We start from the raw sequence: 18,714 nt of genomic DNA, 5'->3' as shown, positions 1-18,714 counted from the left end.
GGACGGCCAGCTCTAGTAAGGGTTCTGGTCGTCCCAAACGTCTTCCATTAAAGGATTATGGAGGGCCCTGTGCTCTTAGGAACCTTAAGTGCAGCAGATTTTTTTTTTGTAACCTTGGCCAGATCTGTGCCTTGCCACAATTCTGTCTGAGCTCTTCAGGCAGTTCCTTTGACCTCATGATTCTCATTTGCTCTGACATGCACTGTGAGCTGTAGGGTCTTATATAGACAGGTGTGTGGCTTTCCTAATCATGTCCAATCAGTATAATCAAACACAGCTAGACTCAAGATAAGGTGTAGAACCATCTCAGGGATGATCAGAAGAAATGGACAGCACCTAAGTTAAATATATGAGTGTCACAGCAAAGGGTCTGAATACTTATGACCATGTGATATTTCAGTTTTTCTTTTTTAATAAATCTGCAAAAATGTCAAAAATTCTGTGTTTTTCTGTCAATATGGGGTGCTGTGTGTACATTGATGAGGAAAAAAATGAACTTAAATGATTTTAGCATATGGCTGCAATATAACAAAGAGTGAAAAATTTAAGGGGGTCTGAATACTTTCCGTACCCACTGTATAGGAATGCTAATAATATTTTCATGCAACTTTTAGCAAGAAAGCCAATGTGCATATTCCCTAAAATGCTGGCCCATTCTTTTAAACTAAATAAGTATCAGCTAAATTAATAAACTGAATGTCCAAAGTAAAAAAAGTAAAAATCATGCGTGTTTGTTTCTTTGGATTTCTGCCACAGTAGTTTACAGTAACCTGAAAGCAAATGAGAAAAAAAGTGAGAGGTGGGAACCAGAGTAGCCTTACAACGCTCAGCAGGTCCCCAGGCACAATTGGCTGGAGACCTGCCAACAACTTACATTCCTCCTTTCTTTTTTGTGATGGGGGTCTGGGGTGGCAGAGGGGAGCTGGCCAAGACTGGCACAGAAACTCTGTGCAGAATTGGTAAGAAAGAAGCAGGTAAAAAGGAATCAGACAGGTGAGAAATAGGTAAGGAAAAGAGGAAGAAGAGAGAACACAGGTGGGAGGGAGAACACACCAACCCTCCCACCAGATTACTCCTCCCTTGTCCTCATTGTCTCCTGCTGTGTATGTGATCAACTGGAGGGAGGTGCTCAGCTGGGAACAGAGAGAGAGAGACAGAGCTCTGAGGACACACACAACACGAGAGAAATGGAAGTCTGACCAGAGCTGGAATAGGGTATTTTGTGCTGTAAGTGCTAGACACAGGAATTGCAGGTCTCGAGGGCTCCCGTGGCACATCAGTCTTAGCTGGGTTGAGCTGGGCTGGTAGTCCAATCTCTCCCTTTTATGCTCATGAGCATGACAGAGGTAGAGTGAGAAAAAACATATTTAGAGAAGGACAACAGCGTGTCTAATCACATACTGTACTGGGACAGCCAACAGGGTGGTGTTTTATGTGAGGGGTTGACTTTTGGCTTGACCCACTCATGATGGGATCTTCTGTGGAGTTAGTCTGTGCACTGCTAGTGATTTATACTCTGGGAAAGAACCATTTGGTGTCTGGTGGTTGTTCTGGAAAATGCTGCCGGGGCAGAGACATGAGCTGTTTCACCACCGACTGGAGGATGGACCGGGTCTATGGGACATGCTACTGTGACGAGAGCTGCATCAGGACCAAGGACTGCTGCTTCGATTACTTCACAGTTTGCCCAGGTGAGCAATGAATGGAGGGCTGACTGAGTGTGGATAAATCGCTATTGTTTTGCACAATGTGAGCTAACCTGTCATATAAGTTGAACTTTAGGTAAAGATGATCTTTTGAGTCTGTTTATCAGATAGAAGATATGTGAGCGTATACATACCAACATTTCCTACACATGCAAAATCCTTTGTGCATATTTTTTCCTTCCCCTTCTAACTTGCGTAGTGCTCCAAGTACAATGTCAGCATTCCTTTTCTTCTGTGACATACTCTGTCATAGCTGTTACATCACAAATACAGTGATCACCAGTGACCACACCAAATAACCCAGGCAGCTTTGTATCTAACCTCGGTTCACTGGACTGGCCCACATAATGAAATTAGTACAAATATTTGAGGAATATGACTTTGCCAGTCACTTGTAGCAATTACAGTTCCAGTCAAACAAACGGATCATACCTGATATGTCCTATAAGCTACTAGTCACTAAATCTGAATCCTTATACTGTACATAAAAGCTTGATCATCAAGCACAGGCAGCAACTGAAAAGAGATGCTTAAATTGGATGGGTTGCCAACTTGGTGTAGTAGAGCAGAGAACACTAATGCTTCACTGATCTCAAGTTATTTCCTAGATATGCATCTTCATTACATTGTTTCATAGGCAATTTATGCATCCTGCAAGATCACAGCAAACTTTTGCTGCTGGTGAGAAATGATCAGTTGTATGCTAAATTGAAGGAGTCAGTTTTAGGTCCAACATCTCTGTGTTTCACCGCAGTCTGATGTGCTACCACAGAGCAAATCCTGCAATAATGTTTCTCTACCAAATGGTCATGAACATCCAGGTCAGGACTGTGCCATGAATGACTGGAGCTTTTGGAGCGGCTGCACCAAGTTCTGCCAGCCTTCAGTCCGAGTCCGAGTTCGTCGCATAGAGCAGGAGCCCACTAACAGTGGTGAACCCTGTCCTAGCTTGGAGGAGAATGCTGGCTGCATGGAGTACAGGGACCACCAGGGCAACCACTGTGGACTCGACTCAGGTGTACAGACGCACATATTTATTATTTTAATCTAGTGTTTAGTTGCTCTTTACTGTGCTTTTTATATGTATTTTATTCCCCAATTTGTTGCATTTGTAAATTTAATACAATTTTGTGACTTGATTAAGGCTAAACTGTAACTAATAGAAGCACTAAATTGGTTTCTCTCATGAGGCCCCGCATTCATCACCAGTGTGGAGTTTGGCAAGGCCAGGCCCAAGCATGACAGTTATGGAAACCCTCTGGACCCTGGGTAGGTTTGATATCATCTTCCTATGATGCCTACCGAAATACTCTGAAATTCCACATGGCCTCAATTTTGTTTTTAAATTCAAGAGTTGAAAAGTTTATTTTAGTTCAGTTGAACTCATTTTAACATTATGCCATTTGACCCAAACCGCTGAAAAAGAAAGCAGCCCAGCTTTTCTTCACCCACATCAGCTACTGTACCAGTAGTGTTTGCTCACCTGGATGTCTGTCCACAGACCATTAAATATAACAATGCTGAGGGACTACCCACTACCCTTTGAAATGAAATGCTCAGACTTTAATAAGGACTTTGACATGAAAAGTGCATGCACAATAGATCTGAATGACAGATTATCTATAGTTTGAATTATTGCCATTTCAAAGGGTGCACCAATAATGCAAACAGTATCACAAACTGGGTGATGATGTTCTTCTATTGTATAGGCTACTTGAAGAGTTCACTTTAGTTCTTTCTCATGATTCACTGGTTATAATATCCCAGAAATGACTGTGTGATCCTCTTGATCCTGCACCCCTCAGTTTCTGTGTGGAATTTACACTGGAGTCCAGGACTCCCCACTGTACAGTGGAGAACAGGCCACACACACTTTGGATGCGTTACATAGCAGAAGGCTTTAAAGTGTGTGTCACATGTGAACCTCCAGCTATTCGAAACAACAGCAGAAGCTGCCAAGGAGATGGTCAGGAATCAAGCAAGTATGACACTATTAACTTCTTTAAATGGTAGACTATATGTAAAGCACTAGCCAATGCATAGTCTTAACCAAGACACATCTGGGCAGAATGTTTCCTTCAGTTACACTTAACATGCTCTTGAGCAACTGCAGCAAATTAAAGAAAATAATGTTGACAGTTCGTACTGCTCAGACGTGAATGTGTGAATCTTTGCATGTGCGACTGTGTTGCAGAGAAGCTTTGCTCCACTGGCAGGCAGTGGGAAACCCTCAGTGCCGTGGGACATGGAAGAAGATTCAGAAAACTCAGCAGTGCAGCTGTCCACCACAACACAGCTTTGTCTTCATCTGATTCAGACAAAACACCACTAAACGGTGCTGGAACCTGGTTTCTACAGTGCCCTAGTGAGTGGAATGGAAATAATGAGATTCCCCAAAATGCTGATAATTTGATAAATAAAACAAATGCTATGAATTTCCAAAGCAAAACAGAGAAAATGATGCCTGTAGTATCTGGATTTCAGTTAGGCTACAGGAGCCTGGAAGACAGTGAGAAAAGGGGCAGAGGTGAGAGTCAGTGGGTGACTTAGCATGGCATCCCTTAACACACTTTGAGCACCTATCACAGTAGAGTTTGTATATTTGTATTGCAAAAAACCACTGTTGTATTCATTCTTGTAACAATTTTGTCAAAGAATATTTTACTTCAAAGTTTAAAATGGCAGTATTTCATGTTTTTGAATGTATTATGCATTTATTAATTTACCCCACCACCCCCCACCCACCACCACCACCACCACATTCACCACCACATTCACCACTTATTGTTCTATGTTGACCGCCCTCTGGTGGTATATTCATTTAAATTCAACCCAAACCATAGATAGCAGTGATGCTTGCTCACATTAACTCAAAATAAAACATTAGACACCTTTATACATTTGGCATTATATCATGTAAAAAGGAGCAGTAGAGCAGTAAAACAATTCTTTTCCTTTCATTTGTTTGGACAGTCTCTTAGCTTTTGTTCATTGTCAAAAATACAGTATGTTTTAAATATAGTGTTGGTAAATGTAGTTCTACATTTTAAGAAAACAATGAAAAGCTATCTTACATCTGATAATATCAAAATACATGTTTTTTTCTCTTAACATAAATAGCAAAAGTAGAGGGAAAATAAAAACTAACATTTTGACTTGAGCTGGGAGTTTCTGCTGTTTCTGTGGACGTGCAATAGACGTGCTACCCCCATATATGCCAAAAAAGATATTTCTTTTTGCAAATAAACATTTAAATACTTATTTTTACTGATAATATGATATTCACCTTTTTCCTGGTAAATAGAGTCTATTGTTTAATACAAAACAAAAGTAGATTATATGCAGATTTTCAGTAAATACAACATGTTGAAATTCCTACTTTGTTTTCTTCTCAGAAATAACTGTCATGTTACAATAACAAATTCACAGAGAGAGTGCTGGGATAGCACAAGCACACAGTCAAGACTATGTTTGTGGGTTCTGGGTATCTTGTGTGCAGAAGCTTCAACCTTCTTAATCTCTTTGTTTTATTTTAGCAAAATCACCATTGCAATAGTTTGTCAAGTTATGCAGCCTTTTATCATTTTGAAGCCTACACACCAGAAACAACAGAAATGAGTCTTTACAGGTAATAGGAGTGGCACAGTTGTGCAGTGGTTATTACTGCTGCCTCACCGTTGGTTGGAGCCTTTCTATGTGGAATTTGTATATTTTCCTCATGTCTTTTACATTTATAAAGATTCAAAAACTATAATTAATTTTTTTCTTGCTAAAAGGTATAATAGGAAAAAACAGGCCAAATATAATTATCTTATCATTTATTTTAATGGGGCTAAAAGGGATCATTAAATCCATATAACATGCAGACTTTTATTACTGTCTCCTTGAGGGTCCTCTTGTCTGCTTTGCTTTCCCCCATAAACTTTATGGTAATTAATGGTAGATTTTTGTAGCGGTGAAAGATCCAACCATGGCAGATTTGAGACTGGGAGAGAGGCTAAAAATTCAAGAAGAAGAAGAAATTCACACACAGTGAAGGGGAAAAAAAGTAATACAGTTTCACATGGCACCTTTTAGGAATTATGTCCTTTAGAGGGTGTAAGTTTATTGTTATTCTGAGTTAACAGCTGAACCTTAACAGAAAAAAATACAGACATTCTCATCCACCTATTATATATTGAAATCTGTTATGTGATAGCTGCTGTGATTATAATCCTCTGACACAATGGATGTTTGTAATAGATACTATCATTATAAGACATTACAATACATTAGTATACTGCATTATGTGCTCCTTCGGTTTTTCATATTGAAGGCATTACGTGCCAGAGCCTCTGCTTTTGAGGTTTGGGAGTGCTGTTTATATGTTCAGCATCATGGCTTGGAAGCAGTGCCCAACAGAAAGGTGGGGCTCCATTAATTGCACCTAATGGATTGGAATACATTTCCCTGCAGTGATAAATCATTTATCAGCCAGTAATGCTGGATTGATTGAGTGCTGAGTTGTCTGTACTTTTGGATATGGGGAGAAAAAAAACTTTGCATGTTTTCTTGCAGAAAATGCATTATGAGCTTTATTGTGTAGAGATGATTTATAAACTGATATATTTGTATTTTATATAATGTTACTAACATGCAAAAAAAGCATTGAGAAAATTAAAATGTGGCCAGCAAAGATCAGCTCATTTGTAGAGTAGAGTCACAAACACATGTTTTATTTACACATTTATTTGTTATTCTGCATATGCTAATAGACGTAATGGGGAACAATGCTCTACAGAAATGTTGACATACATGTACCATGACGAAGTATTGTGTGGTCACATAATTGTTCGGACTACTACATGCATACAAAGATGATACTTTGCACAAAACACAGTCTGTAGCTCAGAATGTGTCTAATGATAATGTTCTCTGAAGCTGAACAAAGAAAAAAAACTGTCAAAAACCAAAAAATATAAGAGGCAGAGTACTCAGAGACATACTGTAAGAAGAAACAATGTAGCGTTATGCATTTTTAGGAGCAAGGTTTAGTAAGCAAGCATGAGTGACACGAACAACGCCCATTCTCTCAAAGAAAATACAGACACAACCTTTCCACTCTGTACAGTATCATAGATGATAATGCCATTGCGAGACAGTAAGATATAGCATGGTACTTTTGCTCCACACAAACCACACAAACAGCTTCTCAAGGGGATAGAGCTGATCAATCCAAACCCTTTGTTTATCTACCCAATACCTCTCAAAATGAAGGATTACTCAAAGCTAGCATAGAGGCTTTATTAAAACAAATAAGGGATGGAAGAAAATTTGAGCACACAGAGACAGATAAAAATACCTTTAGCAAGATCATCATGTAACCTTCCATCATATAGAAAAAAGACTAATGAAAACCTTAAACAATAACCACCACTCACCCTGCATTTGGACTTTGGGGAGTAACAAAAAACATGTTTCCAATGAGGGACTGATCACATGCACTCAAATGTAGCTCTGATTACTCAGTCAAATTATTGTGTATAGACAGTATGTACATAGATAAGAAAAGACCACAACAGATGTAATGCAACTGTTTGGGAAGACTTTTTCCTAGCATTTCATTTATCCGTTGATCACTACTCAGGGTTAGATCCTCTGAAGCTGTAGGGATGGGAGCACTCTGGTCTTATGGGACATGGGAATTAATCAGATGGATCGATTCAGTGATAGTAGGGGTCTCTTCCTATGTGGTCATTCAGATCCATCACTCTCTTTCTGTCTGTTTCACAGCTCTAATGGTCCAATGTTTGTTTGTGCTCCTCCCTGCCTCACCAAAGACTGATGGGGGTGGATACTGAATGTGATACATAGAGTACCCAGGAGGAGGGAGAAACATTGCCACTCCTTACTCTGGGAACCAAGACATCAATGTGGTTTTGACAACATCACCTTTCAAGAAGGACAGAAGTAACAGGTTGACATTAGCTGTTAAAGAAAAATCCAAGATATAGAAAACCTGAGAACTTAATAATATTACTTGTATCTATTACATAAAGACCTGATTTCTCCTATAAAATTAGAATTTTCTGTACAGTGCTATATGAATAAAGAAAAATGACTTGCTACCTTGTCATAAACAGCAGTGTTATGAAAAGGCATGCATCATTTCAACCACCATATGGCGGGAAGTTGTGGTCGTACTCCATTTTTGTTTAGAAAAAATAGAATCATTCTCAATGTTAATTCACAAAAACATAAAATCCATTTGTGTGTGGCAATTCAAATTAGATTAGCTTAATATCTTCCACAGACATTTCTTAGATTCTTTTGTAAATCTAGCAGCAGTATAAAAGGCCCAAAGTGGTCAATTTGGATCTCTTTTCTCACAGATAATGTCCATTAATATCTGGCATTAAGGTGCTTGAAAGCCACATAATATGAAAAGTAAATTCTCATTTGCAGTGTTTGTGAGATTCTGATAGTTGTAATACTGGTTTGCCTGTTATTAAAGATATGACATTTGAAAAATACAAGTAATTTCTGCCTGTACAAACTCCCACAGACAGAAAATAAAGTGCCACAATTCTTGGCCTGCATAGATTGCAGTATGCGGTATTGCACCTTCCACACATCTATGTGACAACAACAAACATGACAATAATAAGAAAAAGAATGAATTCATCCGAATACCTTCTGCCAATACCAAACTGGCTTGTGTGGCGTTCACAAACACATTTCTACCTCACTCAGCCAAGTGCCATGCTTAAAAAAAAAAAAAAAAAAAAAAAAAAAAAAAATCCAGCAATAAAATTGGAATAAAAGGCAACATATAACAAATATTTTCAGTCAGTGTAAAACTAAAGCGAGAGAGAAGATGAGGAAAAAACTCCTTTGGGTTTAAGCTTGACTGAAAATAGTACTGTTCACAATTAAACACAATAAATTATATTCCAACACACTAGGGATATACAGTATAAAAAAGATGCCTTAAATTTGTCAGCAGGATTGGATAACCTTGCAGTAGTATGGAACAAATGTCAACAGCAACATTAGGGCACTGAAGATATGATACAGTGCAGGTAAACAGATCATAAGGAAATTAAATAAAAAACATAACTGCTGTCATTATGCATGTTTTTACCTTATATGTCATTATGCAGTTATTATGCAGATACATGAAAGCTTGTGCTTGATTTGGTCCATTGATATCACAAGGAATATTGTATTTTTTTCTTTTTTTCGGTAGTCTGTCCATTTTTAATTGCCAAAATAGACAATGTAAAGCTTATATATGTATTGATGACCAGATCTACTGTGCTGAATTAATAAATAGTCTTAACTGTGTCTGTAGAATCTCACTTACCTACTGTAGAAATTTTTTTACATCTAATTAACCTAATTAAACTGCACAAAAAGTATTTTCAACAGCGGTGGTATCTGATTGTTCCTGTTCTTACTTACAGTTACATATGTATGTATTTGGCAACTAACAGGTGTAAGCGCTATAGAGGAATCAAGGTGTCTTTGTCCTTACTCATGTTCATTAACTCAGAGGCTGAATATCAGATGCTTAAAATGAAAGTTCAGCAGTTGCTGTGAAAACCAAAAGCATAAATGTCAATGTTACGGTTTCATACACAGTATTTCACGCAAAATAACATTACAAGGTTACCATGGGAACACTTTGCATTTCCACAAAAGTTAATGATATGTTTTTTTATAGGTCGCTACGATGCATTACCCAGTTTGAGGGCTCTCGATTCAACCATCCCCACCCCTCCATTTTCACATTACAAATATTTGTACCTTCGGTGACATTTTTCCTTTGCATTGTCGTTGTCTTAAATGTTCTAGTATTTACAGTGAAGCACTTTCAGCAAACTAAGCACCGTAAAATATCTGTCATTGTTAAATGCATGCTTTTTACAGATACGTCCTTCTGAGATTCCTTCTTTTGTTATAAAAAGGAGACTGTCATTTTGTACATTGGGAGGACCAGGATGTCTACACTAGTAGATGAATTCCTTTAGTTTTTTCTCAAGAGCCTCCTTTTTGAGCCTGCTGTTTGTCCAAAGGTCATTCTACACTAAGTATAGTGGTTTCTTTTTCAACCATACACAACAATACAAGTAAAAGGGACTTGTCATGCCATGCAAAATAGCTTTCACTACAGTTACACCCTTATCTTTTCTTCTTGCTCTCCCACACATCAAACTGAGGTTGTGATGGGTCTATTGTCCCTCAGAGCTCTCCTTACAGTCACATGCTGGTTTCACAGGTAGGAGAGGGGCTGCCTTCTCCAGGTATCAGGTGGATATCGGATGTAAACATGTGGTTCTCTACTTTGTGTCCACTTTGGTTGCTGTCAGCCTTAAGCTCCTCACCTGGCCCAACCATACTCTGAGTGCAATTTTGTGCTGCTGTCTTAGGTGATAAGGGTGCAACTGCAGCGCCGGCCACCTCCATCAAATGCTTTTCCTCATGGTTTTCTGTGGACTGATCTTCATCACCAGGAGGGGTATCTACCACCAGCCGTTTAGGGGACAAGGGGAGGGTCTCCTCTGTAATAGGGAGTAGTTCCTCTAATCTGGGGATGAGTGGTGACATCTCTCCCTCCGGGGACTCATCTTCCAGGATGCTAGAGCTGATGTCTCCAGGAGACATAGTGCTGGGTGGTGTTAGTGGGCCTTCAGCAGATGGATTGGTGAAGTTGGCCTTCAACCCTTTTTTAGAAGGGTTATTCTCTCTTGGAGAGGTCTGGATATTCTCTGCAGTGCTGTTAAAGCACTCCCCTTCGTCTATATGGCGCTCTGATCTGTCACCTAAATTGATAGACTCATAGAAGCCGTCTTTGAGATTGCTGCTAGGAGGGCTGTGGTCATCACTGGCCCTTAGTTGGCTAAGATCCAGATGTGGTGGTGCCCTGGGGTGTGAGATTTGACATAGCCCAGCATCTTCCTCAGTTGAGTTGTAGCCTTGTTCCCTAAAGTTCGCTGAACAGCTGGCAAGGTTTTCTGCTGAGGAGGGCTGAACCTCCTTCATCTCCAGCTCCACCTCCTGTTTTATTGTAAATTCAGGGCTGTGCGGTTTCTTCGGTGAGAGAGGGGCGGTCATAGTTGTGCTCAGGGTGCTCATAGAGCTTGTAGTGTTGAGATTAGTGAAGGATTGTGATTTGGTCATCTGGTTATACATCTCCTCCAGTTTCTGAACATTAAGGTGCTGAGGGGTCCTGTGTGTCTGTCGTGGACTTCCAGTGGTGCTGATGGTTATTCGATGAGGAGATCGTGGCAGCAGAGACTCTAGGTTTCTTTTATCAGGGGATTTCAGGTTAGATTCCGAGGAGGCATGCCTGGTGGACCCGCCCCAGCGGTTAGGTGACAGGTGGTTGTCAAAGGAGGTTTTGTCCTCTCCTTTATCTATCACCACATCCATCAGTTCCATACTACGGACAAAGGCATCTTTGAGATTCATTGACACAATGCTGCCATTCCTCTTTGCTCTCTCCAGTGCCTCCCTTCTCTTGATGGCCTTCTCCTGCCTCTTCTGCTCCTTGTAGAACTCTGAGAAGTTGTTAACAATAATGGGGATGGGTAGGGCAATCACCAGCACTCCTGCAATGCAGCAGAGCCCCCCCACAATCTTTCCAAGCAAGGTGTGTGGGTAAATGTCACCATAGCCCACTGTAGTCATTGTAATGGTTGCCCACCAGAATGAGGCAGGGATACTGGTGAATTTGGTGGCATCCTCGTCTTTCTCAGCAAAGAAGACCAAGCTGGAAAATATCATGATGCCCATGGCAAGAAATAAAATTAGCAGCCCCAGTTCATTGTAGCTCCTTCTCAAAGTAAACCCTAGCGACTGGAGCCCTGTGGAGTGTCTAGCTAACTTCAGGATTCTCAGTATTCTCATGATCCGGAATATCTGCACTACACTACGCACATTTTGGAACTGTAGCACGCTTTTGTTAGACTCTGTTAGGAAGATAGTGACATAGTAGGGCAGGACGGCCAGCAAGTCAATCACATTCAGCGGGCCTTTAAAAAACTTCCATTTGTTAGGAGAGGAGAGGAAACGAAGGACATACTCCATGGTGAACCAGGCAATGCACACGGCCTCCACATGGGCCAGTCGGGGGTTGTCACTGGCCAGGCCAAACTCATCTTTTGCCTGGATCTCTGGTACGGTGTTGAGAGACAGAGCGACGGTGGAAAGGACAATAAAGAGGATTGATATGATGGCAAGAATCTGAAAATAGAGCACAGAAAGGATTCAAATATTAGTAGGATAGATATGTATTCATCTTCAAGTTAAAAAAGACTTTCGTTGTCATTATGAATACACTGAAAAAGAAGATACATATTCAGAGTTGTTATACATTTCTGTTACAAATACATGAGCCATAAACTGTTGATTCAAGATATTCATACATCTTGGTTGGCTCAGTCAGTCTATCACTTTGTCTCTCTCTCAAAGTGATAGATTGATTCCTGGAGTAGCTTCTTGCTGCAGATATGAGATACACTATGAATGATCACAGTGCTTAATATGGACAAAAGAAAAATGCATAAATAAATGCTTAAAGGTATTGAATATAAATGATACAGTATAAATTTAATGGAGTCTCTATATTTGCTTAAAATAACACTATGGGTGTGGTCCATCTTCCATCCTTATATTAGGAAAATGAAGCATGTCACAGTATTGTTTATAAAGACAAATTGAGGTAGCATGGTAATGTACAACGACAAATAAGCTATCAAAATGATCCTTGAATGGATGCAGCGCTGCAGGAGAGCTTATTAAATAACATGGAAATTTAATTAAGGGAAAATAACTGGGCTAGAAATCTGCTTTGGAAATACTGTAGAAGAGTCTGTGTGTGATCTTATCTACAATAAATAAGAATATAAGGGTATTTGGCTCCATCTGTTGGCAGCAATCTAGAAGTCCCGGTCATAAATTGTCATTTATCGCTTTCATTATACACTGACTGGCCACTTTATTAGGTACACCTGTACAACTGTGTGCACTTCAGTGCAACACTTTAACATCTATTATGAAGCTCAAAATGTTTCCGTTTTTGGTGAAATTGTCATAAATGTATGTTATAAATGTAATTATATGTTTGTCATTGAGGTCATAGTTAAAGGTGGTGTTGTACTGGACTACACTGTATTTAGAGGTGGCTATAGTTTTGTCCTCCCCAGCTACATATATGAGAATATTGGAAATACCTTTGATTTTAATGTAGTACAGTACAACACCACTTTTAACTATGAAACATTTTGCACTTCATAAAGAGATATTAAGGTGGAAGTGTTGCAATGAATTGCATACAACTGTACAGGTGTACCTAATAAAGTGGCTGGTGAGTGAACAAAGAAAAGAAACTGCGCATATTGTTTGATAACTACCATGTGTTCTTGTGAAATTTAAAGTGGAAATATATGAGGTTACAACACCATGAGACTGAATTTCACTTTACCTTTACCAGGATTTACTGACCTTGATAGATTAAGACTGGCCTTAGCTGATCTGATTGATGTTTGGTTTTTATTAAGTTAGAGTGTGTGAGCAAAATACAGTGAGTGGAAGATGTGGTAAACACTGTTGGTTGAGTCTGAGAAGTAGAGAATGGCTCACTCAGCATTTATGCCTTCTTTGACAGTGCCCCTCCATATATTATCTCTCTCTGCCTTGCACAAAACTCCCTTGCATGCTGCTGAGATTAGCTGAAGGCCTTTTTCCACAGCTCAACTCACCTGCGTGTCTCAACCCACATAAGTAATAAGGCTCTGTCCTACACTCCAGCAGTGTAGTACGGTACTGCAGCAACTGTCAACTGAAATCCAGTGTAGAAAAAAAACCGCCTTGTTCTGAGTGAAGTCCTGTGCAACCCATTCATGTTTAATGAACAAAGATCAGAGTCTCAGTGAAGATAGGAAAACAAGACCGTGAATATTAAGCTTAATAACCCTTTGATTATCTTACACAAACTTATTCAGTGCAGTGTGGAGAGACTCACTCTCCTTCCAGCTTTTATTAAGATTGTGCTGTGTTAAATGGTTGGACATTTTTATAGTATATCTATTAAAGTGCTGAGACACTGGAAAAGTGGATAATAGAGTAGTGGCATTACCTAAAATAGACAAACATAAATATATATAACTTCAAGCAAAGTGTTAGGTATTTTTAGTCAGATAGAAATTGGATAGATACTTTATGTATTAGAAATGTTTAGTGGAGATAGGATGTCTAGTTAGACTGTTAAATGCTTAGGCATGCTTATGAGTTTCTACAGGGTACATCTGGTCAAGGATAACTAGAGAGAAGAGTTGATGACTGTCAGCAGACAGGGTGTTTAATATTATTATTATGACGTGTATAACTGTAGCCTTAGCCATAATATGTTCTTATGTTTAAGTCACGACATGTTACTAGAGGTCGTGAGAATGTTTTTAGTTACACACCACTTAACCAACAGAGACACACACACGCACATTGATTTGCTTCATGTTTTGACTACTGCTATGGCCAGCTGCAAAGCTGGTAACAGAGACATCTCAGTTGACGTTTCTGTGTAGTATGGGGCTAGCCCAACCGAGGGGATATAATGTATAGGCCTGGTGGGTTCAGGGTCTTTTCATCTTATATCTGCCTGTGAGCAGTTTGGAGGTGCAAGATGCCTGAGTGTGTAATGTTAATTTTGCCTGTGATCCTTTGAATAAATCAGCACTGTTTTGTAGTTACTTGGACTGCCTCGTCTCTCAGAGTCGGTATGGTAAAAAGTACCGGGTACAACAAAAGAAAGCAATTTTGTACTAGTAAAATAAAGACAGAGACAGAGAAGGTGGTGTCATGGCTCAGCAGAGGAAGTGTTATCACTAAGTGAATGCTGGTGCAGATTAGGCTAAAACTATTAGCAGCTAAGTGAAACAACCTGGGCAGTCCTGGCACTAAGCTGACAGACTGTGGAGTCATTGTAAGGACGCAGAGTGCTTCCAAGCCCCTGAACTTTTTGGAAAGTTCATATGAGGCTCACTTCTATGGTGCCAAGTTACTCAATCTGAGGACCTTTGCTTGTGTCCCTGTTGCTAAACCTTGGCACCAAGTCAGCTCCAAAGGTAGAAAAAAAAGCTTATGGTTTGGATCCATTTATAAGCTCACTGGCAGAAAATTGCACAGCTTATGCAGCTGATTTTTCAGATGCAGTAAAAGAATAAATATGATTCACAGAAATACAAGCAAAAGGTAAGTCATTCTATAGAGGTCAGATATTCTTTATTTAGATTCACATTAACTGCCTCAGAGGACACAGTTAATCTTTTACTGTTCCACACTTCTGCAGCAAGAGAGGCCTTTAAAACTATGCTCTGAACAGCTGACTGAATGGACATGTGGGCAGGCACACACACTCACACAAACAGACACAAAGAGAAAATGATTAATGTTTTCACTGACCCACAACCTTGCGATCTCACTTTCTTTCACACCCTCATTCTCATGGACACCAGCAATTGGCATTTGAGTGTCTGGATGAGCAATCCTTAGGTGGCTTACATTAAGCACTAAGTGGGAGTAGTTAAGAAGATCATTTACTTGGAATCAGGCTCTTCCTTCAACCTGATTTGCATGTGAGGTGACTTTATTTATAGAATCAAATACTGTGAGTTAAACAAAAAGAAAAGAAACACAGCCATGCCTAGAAGTGACTGAGTGGAGGAAAGCTAACAAATGAAACAAGATATCTGAAGAGCTTTTCTTTGAACAGGAGCTCAAAGACTAAAACTGTGTGCATTAAAATGTCACTAGTACCCTGATGATTTTACTAAACTAATCAAAACTAGCTGCTGACTAAGCTGCCGTCATGTACATAGGCATACACTTTGAAAATAATCAGCAAAATTAAATGACAAATTATCGACCAAATGGACACTGTATTAAGTTAAACCTGATTTGTATGTGAGAACTGCCTCAAATAATGTTGAAGATGATCATCGTGGGCTTTACTGTAAGTAACACCATACTCTCACCTTTCCTTTTCCTGTGAAGGCTATGACCTCAGGATGATAGGTGGGTCATGGTCAGTGCAGTCATGAGACCCGACTGGCTTAGACAGGGGGATAATATCATTCAGATGATTAAAGTAATGTGTGACTTGCCTTAGTTGTGTGTAGTTCTTAAATGTCACTGAACTTCTGTTTTTATACAGTAGTCAGAAGACCTCTTAACTCCTGAGCACGTTATAAAACATATGGTGGAAAAAAAAATGTATCTCAGTTCTTCAAGGGATAACTTAAAAAAATACTGCCTGGGCAGGTTTAGGTAGCAGTTTAGATGAATTTATCCTGCGTATGAAAGAAATGAATACACTCTAGCCACCAACATCCACAACCAACCTCCCAATTTCAGCTCTTTTAAGGTAATATTAGATCCTCTGAGAGACACGAGCTGGATGCAAGAAGCTGATCCAGAGGACAAAACACCATTAAGTTAAGAGCTCTTTTGAGTCTCTCTCCTGATCCTCTCTTGATTTTTGTTTGTCAGCCACTTGTCATCTCATTCATTACCCTTGAACTGTGAAGATCATGACTTCCCATCCTCTTTTAGTTCCCACAGAAAACATTCAGTAAGAGCACAAACTCCTCTCTGCATGTCCTGTCAGCCCTGTTACACAACTTTTCGCATTACCTCCTCTGCCTGCATCCCAGTCATGGCTTACTTTCAGAGAAAAAAGATGCTGAGGGGAGGAAAACTATAATCTGTGCCACAACAGTGGACTGTCTGCCAGTTTGTCAACTGTGGGCATATCACATTGTGGACACTGAGCCAGGGCCCAGCAAGATCCGACTGATTACCCTGCTCAAAGCTCTTATGGACCATGATCTAGCTCACAAGGCTCAATGGCACCGCTCCTCACAAACTCGTGTCTTCAATTTGTGCTGGACAAACAGTCCAGCACAAATGGATGGATCAATGCATGTGATTAAAGCTATGGCAATGTGGATTGATTCCAGGACCTGTGCTATATACCATTTTATAGGACTGTTTCTATTCTATTATGATGACGCCACCAAAACATGCAGTGTTGGGTGACACAGGTTTGCATATATATTAAAACACTTTTTAAATTTAATGAATTACTGTGCCAAGTTTACATGGATCTGTGTGTAATTTCCTTCCATTATTCAGTCCAGTGGCTCCATATTCTGGAAACAGGTTTAGGAAGACCCAAATGGCAAGGTCTCAAGGTCTGACTCCTAAATGTGCAAAAGGTGAGCCAGTGGCCATTAGCAGGAGTTAATGATGGTAGAGAACAAATATGGAATTTTTAAGGAGCCTGGCTCATATACTTCAAGAGAGATTCATAAGCCATGGATAGTGAGGGTGTGACTTGAATACAGGCAGCCTTAGAAAGACTCAGTATTAGTCACATAGGAGAAGAGGCATCTTCTCTCCCATTCTGTCAAGATTCTGTTTGCTAAATGCATTTTCTATGGCCAGTTTCCAAAGACTTAATGGTGACAGAAAAGCAAAGAGAGACTGTGATACTTGGTGTCCGTCCACTGTTTTGTCCCCGAGCTCCTCCAGGGTTCAGAGAGATTTGGAAGAATGCCACAGTCATTACGAATTGAACCTCAATTCTAAAGCCATTAGTCTGTGTACAAGATCATTTAGTTCATAAAGTACTGGAGAAAGAATGAGAAAACAGATTTGGATGGATTCCTTGAAACTTGTATAATATGTGTGCAACTGAAATACGTCCAAAGACTTTTTAAAATGTTGCAACAAAATCAGAAAAAAGAAACCATTCTCATGTCTATCTGACTATTTTCGGTAACTCTAGTGGGAGTGTAGTGAATAATCATGAAGGCTTATTATTTCAAGAAAACCTATCGAGCTGTTCGTGCACCTTTTGACAGCTCTCAGTGCAGTCAATAATTGCAGTGGATATAACCCATTTGTCTTAGCATAAAGCAGCATCACTATACTGTGTCACTTACACTTTAATTTGTCATCAGTTTGTGAGAATGTAATATGTGTCCCTCTGTGCTTGCCAGTGTTTCTCAGCGGTATTGGCTTGATGTGATTACAGTCACAATTTCAGGGTCACTCTCTGTGCGGTCCCTTTATAATGAGTGTGAGAAACAAACCCAGCATGTAAATAATTTTACTTGGCGATTTTATTTTTGTTACATGTAATATTCATAACAGATACAGAACTGTTTCTCATTTTAGGAGCCCTAAGGGTTTCGGCTAATGATAAATCTGTGGGAGTGAGGTTGAATAAGCTGACAGCATACGAGAAGAACCTTAATCAATAACCAATTTTCATCTGCTTGCAGGCCACCTGCAAATTTTGGTTTCTGGAGAACTATATCTTATTTTTATTCACAAGAATCCAGGAGAAAAAAGAGGAAGAAAAAAAAATGAAATGACCCTTCTAGATTAGATTACTGACGAATGTCCCTCCGTCATCCACACATTCATCCACCGTCCCTGCTGGTAGAGTCTGTTCCCTGCAGGACAACAAAATGATGTTTTCTTTGAGCTCTTCACCAAACTTCATTGTGTCCCTTTTCATTCCATTCTTGTAAAGAATGTGCATGTGCTTTTTGAACCTTCTGCTCATTCTTTTCACTCTTTTTGGTGCTTTATTTATTATGGAGTGATATTTGTTTGTGTGCTATTTATTTATTTATTTTTTGTATAACCACAGCAGAATGTGGGAAAGCATGAAATATTTATAGTCTGTTCATATGTTGGGCCAGTAGTCCCACAAACATGCCTGAACAGAACAGGCAACACAACCATGTGAGTGTCAGCATGTGACACTCCAGTACAGAAATATCATACCTAGAAAAACTGTTTGTTCACTTTTACTTGTAAACACCAACTGAATGTTAAACAAATCCAGCTAAAAAAGTGGCTGTCAACCATCTTCAGCTTCTTCTGTCCTCTTCCAGTGATGAGTAGAGCAAATTCTAAACATTTGTGATATAAACTAATAACTGTTAAATTGGTT

General features: G+C 39.6%; 2 protein-coding genes across 2 annotated transcripts in view; one reads left to right on the top strand and one right to left on the bottom strand.

Moving 5' to 3' along the window:
• The first annotated feature begins 1,082 nt into the window (after positions 1 to 1,082).
• sbspon (somatomedin B and thrombospondin type 1 domain containing) lies at positions 1,083 to 4,804 on the top strand. The gene is made up of 5 exons (XM_020600043.1): positions 1,083 to 1,691; positions 2,528 to 2,722; positions 2,897 to 2,975; positions 3,512 to 3,688; positions 3,901 to 4,804. The coding sequence occupies exons 1-5, from the start codon at positions 1,466 to 1,468 to the stop codon at positions 4,016 to 4,018; spliced, it is 795 nt and encodes a 264-aa protein (XP_020455699.1). The 5' UTR covers positions 1,083 to 1,465; the 3' UTR covers positions 4,019 to 4,804.
• A 1,645-nt stretch (positions 4,805 to 6,449) lies between these two features.
• kcnb2b (potassium voltage-gated channel subfamily B member 2b) overlaps positions 6,450 to 18,714 on the bottom strand; it is a 78,361-nt gene continuing 66,096 nt past the window's right edge. Inside the window, 1 exon segment of the mRNA XM_020600062.1 lies at positions 6,450 to 11,933. Within this exon segment, the coding sequence (XP_020455718.1) occupies positions 9,948 to 11,933 (1,986 nt within the window). The 3' untranslated portion in view covers positions 6,450 to 9,947.

This window comes from Monopterus albus, unplaced genomic scaffold (genome assembly GCF_001952655.1).
Source record: "Monopterus albus unplaced genomic scaffold, M_albus_1.0 scaffold44.1, whole genome shotgun sequence".
Taxonomy (NCBI): Eukaryota; Metazoa; Chordata; class Actinopteri; order Synbranchiformes; family Synbranchidae; genus Monopterus; species Monopterus albus.
This window is presented reverse-complemented; position numbering and strand designations above follow the sequence as displayed.